This window comes from Acanthochromis polyacanthus, chromosome 12 (genome assembly GCF_021347895.1).
Source record: "Acanthochromis polyacanthus isolate Apoly-LR-REF ecotype Palm Island chromosome 12, KAUST_Apoly_ChrSc, whole genome shotgun sequence".
In the NCBI taxonomy this organism is placed as follows: Eukaryota; Metazoa; Chordata; class Actinopteri; family Pomacentridae; genus Acanthochromis; species Acanthochromis polyacanthus.
The window spans coordinates 33,162,953-33,180,055 of record NC_067124.1 but is presented as its reverse complement, the minus strand read 5'-3'; the positions used below and the strand labels follow the sequence as shown (position 1 = coordinate 33,180,055).

Sequence of the window (17,103 nt, the reverse complement as noted above, 5' to 3'; positions counted from 1 at the left end):
TCATAAGAAGGAACAGACAAACCTCCGATCCAGCGGGGTCACTGGGGTTGAAAAAGATGAGCTTCCATCCATTCGGGTGGCTGCCCATCCAAAGGTCACCAGTTTTAGGATCAACTTCAATGTTGTCAACGAGTGAACCCACAGCCACAGTCTGGTGAAGTGTCACAGATAGGATTACTATGATTATTACTATTATTATTACTATACTGTCAACATGGAGCCTTGATTACCATAAATAACAATTCCAGCAGATTTCATCCTTATTTCCTCAATATACAAGAGACATCAGTTGCCATGTTTTCATATAATTGCCAAGCAAATTTTAAGCTTTTTACTTTGGAAATGTCACATAAAATATTTTTTTAAAAAAGGAAATGTGAACTAGTTTTCTTTTCGAATCAACAAATTAGGCTACATAGTGTTGTCAGAAGGTGACAGTATAAGCTATGTTACAAGTAATTGTACTAAAGAGAGTAGAAGGAGCAGCAAAAGTCAGTTGTCTGCCAGATACTAAAAAGCACAAAAAAGAAGAAAAGGAAATGACGAACTCGTGGCCATCTACAGGAGAATAACAGATCAGTCTTCAGCAACCTTTCAGTCAGTTCAGTAGTAATTATTCTTTTATGTCAGCTGGTATTAGCCATGCTTCCTGTGGTCAAGGAGTCAAGACAATATAAGAAGTGGAAATCACTTCTTCTTCTTTTCCTTTCGGCTTTTCCCTTCAGGGGTCGCCACAGCGAATCAATTGCCTCCATCTAACCCTGTCTGCTACATCCTCTTCTCTCATACCAACTACCTTCATGTCCTTCACGTCCTCCACATCCATAAACCTTCTCTTTGATCTTCCTCAAGGCCTCCTGTCTGGCAGTGGGAAACTCAACATCCTTCTACCAATATATTCACTCTCTCTCCTCTGGACATGTCCGAACCATCTCAGTCTGGCCTCTCTGACTTTATCTCCAAAGCCTCTAACATGTGCTGTCCCTCTGATGTACTCACTCCTGATCCTATCCATCCTGGTCACTCCCAAAGACAACCTCTGCATCTTCAGTTCTGCTACCTCCAGCTCTGCCTCCTGTCTTTTCCTCAGGGACACTGTCTCCAGACCAAACAACATGGCTGGTCTCACCACAGTTTTGTAAACCTTTCCTTTCATTTTAGCTGAAACTCTTCTATCACACATCACACCTGACACTTTTCTCCAGCCGTTCCAGCCTGCCTGTACACGCTTCTTCACCTCTTTTCCACACTCTCTATTGCTCTGTACTGTTGACCCTAAGTACTTAAAATCCTCCACCTTGTTGATCTCTTCTCCCTGTAACCTCACTTTTCCACTTGGGTCCCTCTCATTCACACACAGATACTCCATCTTGCTGCGGCTAACCTTCATTCCTCTCCTTTCCAGGGCAAACCTCCACGCCTCTAGCTTCTCCTCCACCTGTTTCCTGCTCTCACTACAGATCACAATGTCATCTGCAAACATCATAGTCCATGGAGACTCCTGTCTAACCTCGTCTGTCATCCTGTCCATCGCCATAGCAAACAAGAAGGGGCTCAGAGCTGATCCCTGATGTAGTCCCACCTCCACCTTGAACTCCTCTGTTACAATTACAGCACACCTCACCACTGTCTTACAGTCCTCATACATCCTGCACCACTCTAACATACTTCTCTGCCACTCCAGACTTCCTCATACAAAACCACAGTTCCTCTCTGGGCGCCCTGTCATAAGCTTTCTCCAGATCTACAAAGACACAATGCAGCTCCTTCTGACCTTCTCTGTACTTCTCTATCAACATCCTCAAAGCAAATATTGCATCTGTTGTACTCTTTCTTGCATGAAACCATACTGCTGCTCACAGATGTTCACCTCTGCCCTTAGTCAAGCTTCAACTACTCTTTCCCATAGCTTCATCATGTGGCTCATCAGCTTTATTCCTCTGTCGTTGCCACAACTCTGCACATCTCCCTTGTTCTTAAAGATGGGCACCAGCTCACTTCTCCTCAATTCCTCAGGCATCTTCTCACTATTTAAGATCCTGTTGAACAACCCAGTCAGAAACTCTACTGCTACCTCTCCGAGACACTTCCATACCTCCACAGGTATATCATCAGGACCAAGTGCCTTTCCACTCTTCATCCTCTTCAATGCCCTCCTCACTTCATCCTTACTAATCTTGGCTACTTCCTGGTCCACAACACTCACCTCTTCTACTCTTCGTTCTCTCTCATTTTCCTCGTTCATCAACTCTTCAAAGTACTCTTTCCATCTTCCCATCACACTATTGGCACCTGTCAACACACTTCCATCCTTATCCTTTATCACCCTAACCTGCTGCACGTCTTTCCCATCTCTGTCTCTCTGCCTTGCCAACCTATACAGGTCAGTCTCTCCCTCCTTACTGTCCAACCAAGAATACAAGTCATCTAAGTCCCTTGTTTGGCCTTTGCCACCTCTACTTTCACCTTACGCTGCATCTCCCTGTACTCCTGTCTACTCTCTTCAGTTCTCTCAGTGTCCCACTTCTTCTTAGCTAACCTCTTTCTCTGGATCCACTCCTGCACCTCCTCATTCCACCACCAAGTTTCCTTATCTTCTTCCCTTCCAGATGACACACCAAGTACTGTCCGACCTATCTCCCTGATCACATTTGCTGTAGTTGTCCAGTCATCTGGAAGCACCTCCTGATCATCCAAAGCCTGCCTCAACTCTTTCCTGAAAGTCATACAACACTCTTCCTTTTTCAGCTTCCATCATTTGGTCCTCTGCTCTTCCTTTGCCCTCTTCATCTTCTTCACCACCAGGGTCATCCTACACACCATCATCCTATGCTGTCTGGCTACACTCTCATCTACCACTACTTTGCAGTCACTGATCTCCTTCAGATTACACCATCTACACAAGATGTAGTCTACCTGTGTGCTCCTACCTCCACTCTTATAGTTCACCCTATGTTCCTGCCTCTTCTGGAAGAAAGTATTCACTAGAGCCATTTCCATCCTTTTTGCAAAGTCAACCACCATCTGTCCTTCTGCGTTCCTCTCCTGGATACCAAACCTGCCCATGACCTCCTCATCATCTCTGTTTCTTGCACCAACATGTCCATTGAAGTCTGCACCAATGACAACTCTCTCACTTCTAGGGATGCTCTGCATCACTTCATCAAGGTCCAACCAGAATTTCTGCTTCTCCTCCAGCTCACATCTTACCTGTGGAGCATACCCACTAACAACATTGAACACCACACCTTCGATTTCTAGCTTCATGCTCATCACTCGATCTGACACTCTTTTTACCTCCAGGACATTCCTAACAAACTCCTCCTTCAAGATAACTCCTACTCCATTTCTCTTCCTATCTACACCATGACAGAACAACTTGAACCCTGCTCCTAAACTTCTAGCTTTACTACCTTTCCACCTGGTCTCCTGGACACACAGTATGTCCACCTTCCTCCTCTGCATCATGTCAACCAGCTCTCTACCTTTTCCTGTCATAGTTCCAACATTCAAAGTCCCTACTCTCAGTCCTCGACTCTTGGTGTTCCTCTTCTCTCTCTTCCTACGAACACACCTTCCTCCCCTCCTTCTTCGACCAACAGTCGTCCATTTTCCACCGGTACCCGACCAACAGGTCGACAGCACCGATGGCAGTCGTTGTTAACCCGGGCCTCGACCGATCCGGTATGGAAGTCATACATTTGATTCGCATGTTTGATTTGGCCAAAGTTTTACGTCGGATGCCCTTCCTGACACAATCCTCTGTATTTATCCGGGCTTAGGACCGGCACAATAAGACACTGGCTTGTGTCCCCTTGCGGCTACATTAAGAAGCGGAAATCACTACATCTGGAAAAAATAAAGCTATTTCCAACATTAAAATCCATTAACTTTTCCGAATGTGACACTTCAAAATCTGCATAAAAATACCTTCTGAAAAAACTTCTAGTTTCCAGTGGTTTTGCAGTGATTTCATTTAAATTACGTTAACTATTTGTGTTTGCTTCAAATGGACAATAGTGTTGCACTGTATATTCATATTAGAAAGTTACTGCACTCAAACTGTACTATAACTCATTTTATAAGTATCTGTACTCAGAAAATGACAAGTTTTATTATTTCTTGCTGTGTCAGTTGGCCCGTATGCGTGTGCAGAGTTCAGCTTGCAATCTTTCATTCCACACATAGAGGGTGTGCCAAACTTTTTTTTCCCTTCTGCACACTGCAGCTTTCATGGTGACAAAACAAGAGGCATTAACTGATTGTGTAAAAAGCAGACATACACACGTGGACAAAATTGTTGGTACCCCTCAGTTAAAGAAGGAAAAACCCACAATTCTCACTGAAATCACTTGAAACTCACAAAAGTAACAATAAATAAAAATTTATTGAAAATTAAATAATCAAAAACAGCCATTACTTTTGAATTGTTGATTAACATAATTATTTAAAAAAACAAACTAATGAAACAGGCCTGGACAAAAATGATGGTACCTCTATAAAAGATTGAAAACTATTTGACCAGAGTGACATGATTAACTCAGGTGTGTCATTTAATTGACATCACAGGTGTTTCCAAACTCATAATCAGTCAGTCTGCCTATTTAAAGGGAGACAAGTAGTCACCCTGCTGTTTGGTGAAAAGGTGTGTACCACACTGAACATGGACAACAGAAAGCGAAGGAGAGAATTGTCCCAGGACATCCGAAAAAAAATTATAGACAAACATCTTAAAGGTAAAGGCTATAAGACCATCTCTAAACAGCTTGAAGTTCCTGTGACAACAGTGGCTCATATTATTCAGAAGTTCAAGACCCACGGGACAGTAGCCAACCTCCCTGGACGTGGCCGCAAGAGGAAAATTGATGACAAATTGAAGAGACGGATCGTTGGAATTGTATCCAAAGAGCCCAGAGCAACCTCCAAAGAAATTAAAGGTGAACTCCAAGGCCAAGGTACATCAGTGTCAGATCGCACCATTCGTCGTTGTTTGAGCCAAAGTGGACTTCATGGGAGACGACCAAGGAGGACACCACTGCTGAAAAAAACCCATAAAAAAGCGAGACTGGAATTTGCAAAAATGCATGTTGACAAGCCACAAAGCTTCTGGGAGAATGTCCTTTGGACAGATGAGACCAAACTGGAGCTTTTTGGTAAGGCACATCAACTCTATGTTCATAGACTCAAAAACCAAGCATACGAAGAAAAGAACACTGTCCCTACGGTGAAACATGGAGGAGGCTCAGTAATGTTTTGGGGCTGCTTTGCTGCATCTGGCACAGGGTGTCTTGAAAGTGTGCAAGGTACGATGAAATCTGAAGACTATCAAGGCATTCTGGAGAGAAATGTGCTGCCTAGTGTCAGAAAGCTTGGTCTCAGTCGCAGGTCATGGGTCTTCCAACAGGACAACGATCCAAAACACACAGCCAAAAACACCCAAGAATGGCTGAGAGAAAAGCGTTGGACTATTCTAAAGTGGCCTTCTATGAGCCCAGATCTGAATCCCATTGAACATATGTGGAAGGAGCTGAAACATGCCATTTGGAGAAGACACCCATCAAACCTGAGACAACCGGAGCGGTTTGCTCATGAGGAGTGGGCCAAAATACCTGTTGACAGCTGCAGAACGCTCATTGACAAATACAGAAATCGTTTAATTGCAGTGATTGCCTCAAAAGGTTGTGCAACAAAATATTAAGTTATGGGTACCATCATTTTTGTCCAGCCCTATTTCATTAGTTTGTTTTTTTAAATAATTATGTTAATCAACAATTCAAAAGTGATGGCTGATTTTGATTATTTAATTTTCAATAAATTTTTATTTATTGTTACTTTTGTGAGTTTCAAGTGATTTCAGTGAGAATTGTGGGTTTTTCCTTCTTTAACTGAGGGGTACCAACAATTTTGTCCACGTGTGTATAAATCAATAGGGGGCAGTATTTGGCTTCTATTTAACAGACAGGGAGAGACGGGGACACCACGAAGCACATCTGTAAAAGACATTTTAAACCTACACAGGATGGAGGAATTGACACTTCCAACTTGGTGAACCATCTCGGCAACAGATTTGCTCAAAGGATTCAAATGTCAAAGGTCACAGAATGACATTGTGCCGTCAAATAGGAATCAAATTAGTGTGATTTATTTTGTAACAAACAAACTTGTCACCATCGGAGTTTGACGACGCAATAAAAGGTAGTTTTAATTGTTTAATTTAAATTTACCCTTACCAAGTATCCTGAAGCTCAGCAATAACAACTATTTTGATTGGAAATGTATCAAGAAAGTAATATTCTGTTTTTGTTTAACGAAATCTGCATTATGAAATGAAAACATGAGTTTTTAAACAGAAGTTTAAAACTGAATATTCTGTGGTTTGACTAATTCTGTTTGGTTTCATTTTGCTCAAAGATGGAATCATTTACCTTCACACGAGTCAGTGTATTGTCTTCTTTACGCTCAAACACATGCACTTTGTGGTCAAGCACATCTGCCACATATAAGTGCCTGAAAAGGAGAAATAATATTAAAAACCAGATACTTAGTGAAACATTAATGACCATGTGCATGGTCTTGAAGATCATTCTTACCGTTTGTCCGGTGACATGTTGATTCCATTTGCCATGTAGTAACCCTGAGAGACCTCTTTGACCTCCGTCGGACTGTAGTACACAACATTACCCCACGGCTGACACAATAACATCTCAACATAACCTTTAAGGAATTGTTTTTCAAAGTAGTGATCATTGGTGGCGTAGAAGCTGTCAACTCCCACTGCCAGAATATCGTTTACACTGGAGACAAAAATCAGAAAGTAGAATTTTTGTTTATAGATCTTACATCTTATTCCCAATATTATGTACATATTCTGACATGGTTGTACACACCCTTATTGATGGAGAGCACAATCTCAGTTTGTCCTTATACCTGTGGAGAAGCTTGTGTTTTACGGTTTTCAGATGCACAAGGGAGAGTTCTTCCTCCACAAATCTGAACACCTCAATTTGGCTTTTATGATGAGGATGGTTGACAACAAACAGGTAGACGGCATCATCTGACAAACAAGAGACAAAGAGAGCATTGTCCTAAAGGGTGTGTGTGAAGGACATACATGACTACTGACTAACAGTACAGTGAGATTACACAGTTTAAAAACTGTTGAAGGTCTGAACTGCTACATCCTGCTGCAGTTCAGGCATCTGGGGACAGAAGGTAGAATAGAATAGAATAGAATAGAATAGAATAGCCACTATATTATCATTCATAACATACACTATTTGGAGCACATTTGAATGAAATTTCAGTGCATTATCTCACCATCAGACTGGCAAAAACATTTTTTCAAAAATACATTTATAAACAATCACATTATACGCTATGTCAAATTTGAAAGTATGTTATGTACATAATGTATGTTACACATGACACGTATACGGACTGTGCATTCCACATACACACACTGAAAACAAAACCAATGGATACATAGACACACATATACAAATATACATATAGATAGATAAGATTAGATTAGGACTGACGAACAGAAACAGGCACATAGGAACGGACATACATGGACAGACGAATCTGCAGATACAAAGATTGTCATGCAAGCTACAGAAAATAATTGAAAATTGGGAATATTGGGTTATTTTACTCAAATCTAACTTATAATGTACAAAGGTGTATATATATAATAGAAAATGCATCAGAATCACACCAGTAGTTGTAGATTTTTTTATAGCCAAAAAAAAAAAAAGATTTCAAAGTTATGAAATGCACAGCCACACCCAACGAAGTTCCTGGCTGTTGTCCCCACAGGGAACCGAGTCACACAACAGGTGATCACAGCAGTTTTAACCACATATTCTACATGCACACACAAGCACAAACCCACCAAAAACTACATACTGTATAAACTCTGTTGACTAGTTACATATTAATACAGGCACTTACATTGCTGCTAAATTTGATTAAATCTGGGTCAAAATACACAATACAAAAGAGTGTCGAACCCCTCAGGTGCCACCTTGAAGAGACTTGTGTGTGACAGGTGTGCAGCCACGCATTAAGTTATCAGGGCTCTTACCACTTGGATTGGTGTAGAGGCTGATACCATGAGGGTTGAACGTTTCTAGGTCAAAGCTCCTCGGCATACGCAGCTCCACTGGTTTCATCCGGGAATCTTTCAGATCAAGGACAAAGATCTTTCCGGGATCATCCGAGAACGGGAATCCAGGATACTTCACACCCTAGAATTATTAAAACAAGAAGTTATACAGACTATAACAGAGCAGAAAATATACAATTAAAACATTTTCACAGATATTGTGTCACAATTCTAGTGCAGTCATTTTTAAAAAAAATTTATTACTGAAACAAAAACTAAATTAATAATGAATTTTCTTGCAGCAATTTATACCAATAAAGAATGTTCCTTTTCACTTGATCTACATCTCTGTAGCATTACAAGGTTTGATCTATGAAGCTACTTTTGTGACCCATGTGACCCATCCATCCAGCCATCATCTATACACCGCTTTATCCTCACTGGGGTCGCGGGGGGTGCTGGAGCCTGTCTCAGCTGACTCGGGCAAAGGCAGGGGACACCCTGGACAGGTCGCCAGTCTGTCGCAGGGCTACAATCACTGTCGCATTCACACCTACGGGCAATTTAGAGTAATCAATTAACCTCAGCATATTTTTGGACTGTGGGAGGAAGCCGGACTGCCCGGAAAAAACCCACGCATGCTCAGGGAGAACATGCAAACTCCATGCAGAAAGATCCCAGGCCCAAGCCGGGATTTGAACCAGGGATCTTCTTGCTGCAAGGCGAAAGTACTAACCACTACTCCACTGTGCAGCCCCTCATCTGACCCTTGTTTCAAAAAAAAATTCCAGCTTGTGTGATTTGGACATTGCACTTGGTCATATTGCAACTTTAATCAAACTTTGATTAATTATTCAGCAATAGACTATAAAAAATGTTGCATAATACAGTATGACATAACACCAAGTACAAACAAAACGCACCTTAACAAGGGAGAGTGGACTGGAAATGCAACAGTCCAGATTCAGACGATTCTAACCAGGGGCTAAATAACATGCATTTGTGCATTTTATGAGATGATGCATACTTCTAGAAAAAGCAGATAAATCAAAGACCTTTAAGGAATAGTTGTGCAGTTTTAGATTTTGGGGCATTTTTTTGTCTTTGAAGATCTTTAAAATACATTTAGTATCGAGTCATTTTGGTACCAATGATCCACTAATGAAGGTTGTGCTTTTCATTAAAAGACACAATTTTTGTTTTCATGCTTCGTGTCTATATAGAGCCAGCACATCTGAAAGTTCTTCAGAAACAAAAATGGCTAAAAGCAAGGAACATAAAGCAGGAAAAGAAACCGATTCTCAGCCAGGAAGGGTACAGCTGCCACCAGATAGCCAGGAAGTCCAGATGCAGTCCTTCAGCAGCTGGAAACACTTTGCAAAAATACACACGAACCAACAGCTTTGAAGACAAACCAAGATCTGGGCGCCCAAGGGTTTCTTCAGCAAGAAATGACTGCATCCTCATCTGCATGTGCAGGGAAATCCACCTCATGACATCACATCAGCAGCCGTAGTCAAACCTAACTGCTGTCCAGTGTTTCACCCGCACTTTATGTGACCAATTTTTAGATCATGGCTTAAGTCCTACAAGGCTGTCAAGAAGCCACTGATCAATGAGAGACACAGGTTAGCCCGGCGTTGTTGGACCCAAGCACACAAGAACTGGACAACTAGGAACTGGAAGTAGACTCTGTGGTCAGATGAGTCCAGTTTCCAACTTTATCTTCCTCCTGTTAATGTGAGGGTGCACAGAAGGCCAGGCGTAGCATCATCTCCAACCTCCACAGTACCTACTGTCAAGCATGGTGGAGGCAGTATCATGGTTTGGGGCTGCATGAGTGTTGCTGGTGTTGGTCATCTCATTGTCTGTAATGGCACATTGAACTCTGCTAAGTGTTGTGTCATTCTCCAAACCCATACGCTCCATTCTGCACGTGCTCTGTTCCGTTGAGGTCAAAACTGGATGTTTCAACAAGACAATGTCCCTTGAACACATCCAGGGCCAGTAGGCTTCACTGCAGGAGCACAGTGTCTAAGTCCAGACATGAGCCCCTTTGAAAATCTGTGGCGGATTATCAAGAGGTCTGTTCATAAGCATAAACCAAGAAGAATGGGACAAGATTACCTCTCAACAGTCTAAAAAGCTTGTTGGGAACATGCCAGCCAGGATTAGATCTGTGTGCTATTGGCAAGCCTACTAAATATTAATTTGATGATGCTATGGTTTATTTTTTATTCAGTTTTGAACACATTCTCTGTTATTTGTTGACTTTCACAGTTAATAATTTAGTTTTCTTGTAAACAACGGAAAAAAAAACATCATTTGCATTTGTTTGTGTCTACCTAATGCAACCACCCCTTTGGAAGCATAGAAATGATTCAACAAACATGTCATGATAATGGGCTACACAGTGGCCTAGTGGTTAGCACTTTCACCTTGCAGCCTTGTTATTTAGCCCCTGGTTAGAATCGTCTGAATCTGGACTGTTGCATTTCCAATCCACTCTCCCTTGTTAAGGTGCGTTTTGTTTGTACTTGGCGTTATGTCATATTGTATTATGCAACATTTTTTATAGTCTATTGCTGAATAATTAATCAAAGTTTGATTAAAGTTGCAATATGGCCAAGTGCAATGTCCAAATCACGCAAGCTGGAATTTTTTTTTGAAACAAGGGTCACACGAGGGGCTGCACAGTGGGGTAGTGGTTAGCACTTTCGCCTTGCAGCAAGAAGATCCCTGGTTCAAATCCCAGCCTGGGCCTGGGATCTTTCTGCATGGAGTTTGCATGTTCTCCCTGTGCATGTGTGGGTTTTTTCCAGGCAGTCCGGCTTCCTCCCACAGTCCAAAAATATGCTGAGGTTAATTGATTACTCTAAATTGCCCGTAGGTGTGAATGCGAGTGTGATTGTTTGTTGGTATATGTAGCCGTGCGACGGACTGGCGACCTGTCCAGGGTGTCCCCTGCCTTCGCCCGAGTCAGCTGGGATAGGCTCCAGCACCCCCTGCGACCCTAGTGAGGATAAAGCGGTATATAGAGAATGGATGGATGGATGTCATGATAATATTTGAGATTGTGGAAAATATTAAAGGTGTCCGAAAACTTTTTCCAACACTGTATATAAAAGATGGATGTAGTGAATGTGACGTCAGCCGTTAGTTCATAGAGAACAGTATCGATGTCTTCGATCTGGCGGATGTGGTGGATTAAACTGGTTAACCAAAAGATACAATGCACAAAATATGGTAGCAATCTGTCGATCACAAGCTTGTTTAGCCAGTCTGATCTGGCAGCACTTAATTATCATCCAGCTATAGAGAAGGGGAAATAAATGCTCTCACTCGTGTCTTTTTAGACCAACCACAATTGTACTGGGTGGAAGTAACTTATGAGGAAAAAAACTTTTCAGGCAACAAATCAAGTGAGAAGCAGGGCAATTTTCTGAAAACTTCAATAGAATCTGACATTTTTTGCAACAAGATGAGTCTCACCCTGCTGGGTGTTGAATGAAAATGCAGGTTTAACATGCCTTTCCGTTAGTTTCACTTTTCACAACTGAAGACTATGTACAATCTAAGGAAACATCAGAACATGTTTAGTAAAAACAATAATAGTTGCACCAAGTCAGACACATGCAGAAGAAGCACAAATCAGTGCATAAGAAATCACCATGAAGCAGAAAGTGAATGTGTTTACTACTCATAAATTAGACCATCTATTAAATGTGTCACCTCCAGTGTTCAATAAATAACTTTCACCCAAGAAATAAATCAGACTAGACCCAGATTGCAATATCAAACTAATTATGAGCTGGGGTTATGATCACATGGAGGACCACTGTACATGGGATTATTGACAAAACGTTGATTGCATTTGCATTGCTGTTATGACTTTGTTTAACCCTCAGACACATTACCTCCAGCATAACCCCCAACATTTGGCTTCGTTTCAACTCAAACACTTACAGCGCTGATAAAGGCCAGCCCGTTTCCAAGGATGGTGATATCTTCAGAGCCCTGTTCTGAAAGTGACAGTTTCATGGTTAATTTATTCATTTATGTGCATGGAAGCTGTTCTTCATTTTGCTTTTCTTACCCAGATTTTTGAGCAGCACACAGTTGGGGAGGTGATTATTCACCGGCTCTCTTGTAGCCATGGATCTTGTCCTGCAGAGTGCATAAAAGTCATATTAGGGACCGAGGTGAAATTGGTTTGATATTCGACATTCGCTTGTTTTTTCCGTTTCTAGCCTTAATAGCGTCGCGAAAATCGCACCAATTCCAGTCAGGTTGGTATTATTTTGTACAGTTAAGTCTGAGAGACATTTCACAGTTGCCATCAACTCACCAACCACAATAATTGTGGCGAAAACTGAAAGGAGCAACGCTGAATGTCCCTTGGAGTTCCGTGTGGCATTTAGGGACCGTCGCAAAATTGCAATCGGTGATTTTTCTGTTTGGACAATCAAGGAGAAAAAAAAAACCTATACAGATACTGTCTGTATAAGTTTATTATACATCTTTCACAAGCATTATCTAGAAGAAAATGCATTTAAAAACACCTCACAAAGAAGAAGTGTTCAGTCAACAAGAGTTATTTATATTTCCATATTTGGAAATTGCTCTCAGAGATTCCAGCCAACCAACCACAAAATATTTGTCATGTGTTCTGCTGTTCTTTTACGAACAGTATGTCCTACACATAAAACATTTAAATATACAGTGAATCCTCGTTTATCACGGGGGTTACGTTCCAAAAAGAACCTGTGATAGGCGAAATCCGTGAAGTAGTCAGCTTTATTTTTTTGTTCTTATTCTGAACTATACAATGAAACCAAAGACCAAAACCTGTTTTCAGGCCCAAGCATTTAAAAAACAAACGTTTTCAACAAATAACTATGATAGTTTTTGGAAGTAGTACTATAAAATAATATTTTTAATAGTCAGTACGAGGTTGGACACATTGTGACTCGCGTATTTCACCGTTCCTCTGACTTTGCCTCTTCGTCACTTCGCTCTGCTGTAGCGTCTTTTTCTACTGAAGGCTGTGGTGCAGGTGTGTTTTTCCAAGAGAAGAACATAGTTATGGGTAATTGTTGGCACTCTTTTTTCTTCTGGACAAGAAGATTTTTATAAACAGACACGCCACCGTCGATTATATTTGAGAACTGTCATGAACGACACATCAAAGGGTCCCATTCTTGCGCCGCACGCTGAAGCTCCGAGGTCATTCTTACCATGGTTGCCAAGCGACCAAGTGTTAGTCCATCCTCCTCATCTTTATCAACACGTGTCCCCTCTTCTTCCCCTTGTCCCTCATCCTCGCTTGGTGGCTTTGTCATCTCTGCCAGATCTTCATCAGTCAGCGGATGTGTGTGCGCATCAATCAGGGCATTAATGTCATCAGGAGTCATGTCATTAAAGCCGTCTCCTCCGAGCTGTTTAGCTAGATTCACAGCTGTATCTACCGCGGAGTGATGGATCTCGTCAAGAGAGCCTCCGGTCGGGTTTTGCACTGCCTCTGGCCACAGTTTTTTCCAGCAGGCATTCAACGTTTCAGCTTTCATCTCCTGAATAACCCTCTGAATATTTTGGAGACATTGATGCAATGGTGTATCCGCGCCAGTAGTCCTTTAGTGAGAAATCTTGATCCGAGTCCACAGCATCAACAAGATGTTGCAGAGTGTTGCGCGTATAGAGAGCCTTGAAAGCACGGATGATGCCTTGGTCCAAGGGCTGAATCAGCGATGTGGTGTTCGGCGGCAGAAATTCGATTTGCACACCATCATAAGACAAATCATCAGCGTGACCTCCGGCGTTGTCAAGGAGCAGAAGCACTTTAAAGTCTAGTCCTTTTTCTCTCAAATAACGCTTGATCTCCGGGATGAAACACTGTTTGAACCAATCCAGATTTTGTCATCCAAGCCTTTGCGTTGTGCATCCAGTAAACGGGCAACGCATCTTTATTTTTGTTTTTCATGGCTCTTGGATTTTTAGACCTATAAATAAGTCCTGGTTTTATCATAAAACCTGCAGCATTTCCACACATAACGAGAGTCAAACGATCTTTTTGGGCCTTAAATCCCGGGGCTTTGGCTTCTTCCTGCATGATAAAGGTGCGAGAGGACATTCGTTTCCAAAATAAACCTGTCTCATCCATATTAAAAACTTGTTCAGGCTTATATCCCCCTTCCTCAATGATCGCTTTAAATTTGTTGTTCACATATGCCTCTGCTCCAGCGGTATTCGCAGAGGCAGCCTCTCCATACAGAAAAACATTTTTAAGTCCAAACCGTTTCTGAAATTTCTCAAACCAGCCCTTGCTGGCATTAAATCGCCTTGTTACTGTATGATCAGCACTCGTCGATGGCCCAAAATCATCCTCTTCTTCACTGTCATGAATGTCATTGCTATCAGCAAAGGTTTCATAAAGTTTTTTAGCTTTTGTGCGGATTACGTTGGTATCCAGCGGAAGGTTCTTTTTCCTGCAGTCGTTAATCCACAAAGCTAAAGCAGACTCCATCCTTACAATGGTCTTGTTGCGGACAGTTACAACCCTTTCTGCATCCTTGTTAAAACTTATTACTGCTGTCCTCCTTATGTTATTTTCACAGGTGTAACTAAGGGCATCATTGACAAGGATCACATGGGTGAAGTTCTATCACATACGGTGAAAAAAACGCTAATTTTATTATCATACTGTATTATATTCCTGTATTATAATAATCTTTATTTTGATGAATATGCACATCTACAGGGAGATACTTTGTTTGCTATAAAAAATTAAAGAACATACTTACACACGTGTTGTGAAGTTTTTCAGGAGTGGTGACGATGGAATTAAGAACAGATTATGACTACCAAATAAGTTGTTCAATAAAACAAATCAATGAAACAAACAAAAAATAAAAAGTAGACTGAAAAAATGTCTGAAATACTGAAAACCTATGTTCACTGATTACCTAGTCTAAGTAATTCGTACTTTTCTGACTGAAGTCTTCCTGTAAGCTATTTAAAAAAACCATTGAATAATATTCATAAAATATACTCAATAATTGCTAATAGTTTCTGGAATATTTTTATCACATTTTCTTAGAGATAATGGTTGTGAAAGATCAATGTTGGCCTTAACAACACATAATAAGTTGAATGGTGTTGGAAGATCAAGTTTCCTATGAGCTATTTCAAAATAAAACTGAGTAATATGCCTAAAATATACACAATTATCACTAATAGTTCTTGGAATATTTTTTAGCAGATTTTCTTAGAGATAATGGTTGTGAAAGATCAATATTGACCTTACAAACAGATAACAAGTTGAATGGTGTTGGTAGGTGAAAGTTCCTGTGAGCCATTTCAAAATAAAACTGAGAAATGTTCCAAAAATATGTTCAATGCTTAGTCACAGTTTCTAGAATATTTTATACATGATTTTCTGAGAGATAATGTTTGTGAAAGATCAATATCAACCATACAAATAGATGATGAGTAGATTGGTGTTGGTCAGATTAAATTGTTGTGACCTATTTCAAAATAAATTGGAGAAATATTAATATCACACTCAATGGACACGCATTTTTTCTGGTGTATATTTAAATGTTTTATGTGTAGGACATACTGTTCGTAAAAGAACAGCAGAACACATGACAAATATTTTGTGGTTGGTCGGCTGGAATCTCTGAGAGCATTTTTTTTTTAAATAGTAAACAATTTGTTTTTAAATGCATTTTCTTCTTGATAATGCTTGTGAAAGATGTATAATAAACTTAAACAGACAGCATCTGTATAGTTTTTTTTTCTCCTTGATTGTCCAAACAGAAAAATCCCCGATTGCAATTTTGCGACAGTCCCTAAACGCTCCGGCTGCCGCACGGAACTCCGACGGACATTCAGCGTTGCTCCTTTTAGTTTTCGCCACAATTACTGAGGTTGGTGAGTTGATGGCAACTGTGAAATGTCTCTCAGACTTAACTGTACAAAATAATACCAACCTGGCTGGAATTGGTGCGGTTTTCGCGAAGCTATTAAGGCTAGAAACGGAAAAAACAAGCGAATGTCGAATATCAAACCAAATTTACCGCCCCATATTAGGGCAGGTGACCAAAAAAACTTAGCTCCCGATGACAAACAAAATAGAGCAGAAACAGAAAATTGTTTTTACCTTATGTTGTAGACTCTCTCTCCGAACAGCACCGCCAACACGGCCACCAAAATCGAGATGAATCCCAGCTTTCCCATGTTGAACTGAAGGCAGGAAAGTTTGAGAAAGAGCTTAAAAGCGTCGCTGTACTGCGGACGAAGGTGTGTGTCTGCAGGCGCCACTAATGCTGCGTTCATGTACTTCGGAAATACCTAAACTAACACATGTCCATATCACCGTTTTCTGCTTTTGTCGCTTTATCTACATTGGTATCTTGCAATTCACTCATTTTCCCTTTAATCTAAAAGTCTTTAACTTTACTTGCAATAGTAAATTGCAAGTTACATTTTACTGTCAATGAATTCGATTTATTTGCCATCTCCTCTTTCACTGCAATTGCAGGATTGTGACTCTTTATGTAATGCTTCATTCGTAAGATAAGACTTGAAATATTTATTTTATTTTTATCTATGAACAATAAGCCCAACGAAGACCTAAAATCTTTAACATTTTATTAAATTCCGACACCTGCCGAGCACTTGAATGCAGCATAATTCCAAATGGTGGGAGTCTCTGTAGCTGCAATTCTCTGCAAAAAATCGGGGATTTATTCTGCAAGATGACAGTTGTTGAGTGTTTATGTCAGTGTATTGTTCAGCTAAAAAAAAAAAGATCCATAACCATGCCAAATTTGATTAAATGTGAATTTTTAACTCACCAAAAAGTCGCTTGTGGCTGTAAATTACAAAAACAAGTGACACCAGTGGCATCAATGGTAGGTTCTAAGTAATTCAGTCATGTAGTATATATTCAAACAAGAAACGATGCAAAAAACAACCACACCTCACCATAGGTT

General features: G+C 40.7%; 1 protein-coding gene across 1 annotated transcript in view; it reads right to left on the bottom strand.

Moving 5' to 3' along the window:
* The window catches only part of LOC110972606 (serum paraoxonase/arylesterase 2-like), a 47,170-nt gene extending 30,739 nt beyond the window's left edge, over positions 1-16,431 (bottom strand). The window contains exons 1-8 of the mRNA XM_051957129.1: positions 16,269-16,431; positions 12,204-12,274; positions 12,074-12,129; positions 8,087-8,249; positions 6,928-7,054; positions 6,591-6,794; positions 6,426-6,507; positions 23-151 (exon numbers count right to left, since the gene is read on the bottom strand). Of these exons, the coding sequence (XP_051813089.1) occupies positions 23-151; positions 6,426-6,507; positions 6,591-6,794; positions 6,928-7,054; positions 8,087-8,249; positions 12,074-12,129; positions 12,204-12,274; positions 16,269-16,345 (909 nt within the window). The 5' untranslated portion in view covers positions 16,346-16,431. The remainder of the gene's footprint in view (positions 1-22; positions 152-6,425; positions 6,508-6,590; positions 6,795-6,927; positions 7,055-8,086; positions 8,250-12,073; positions 12,130-12,203; positions 12,275-16,268) is intronic.
* Between the last annotated feature and the right edge of the window lie 672 nt (positions 16,432-17,103).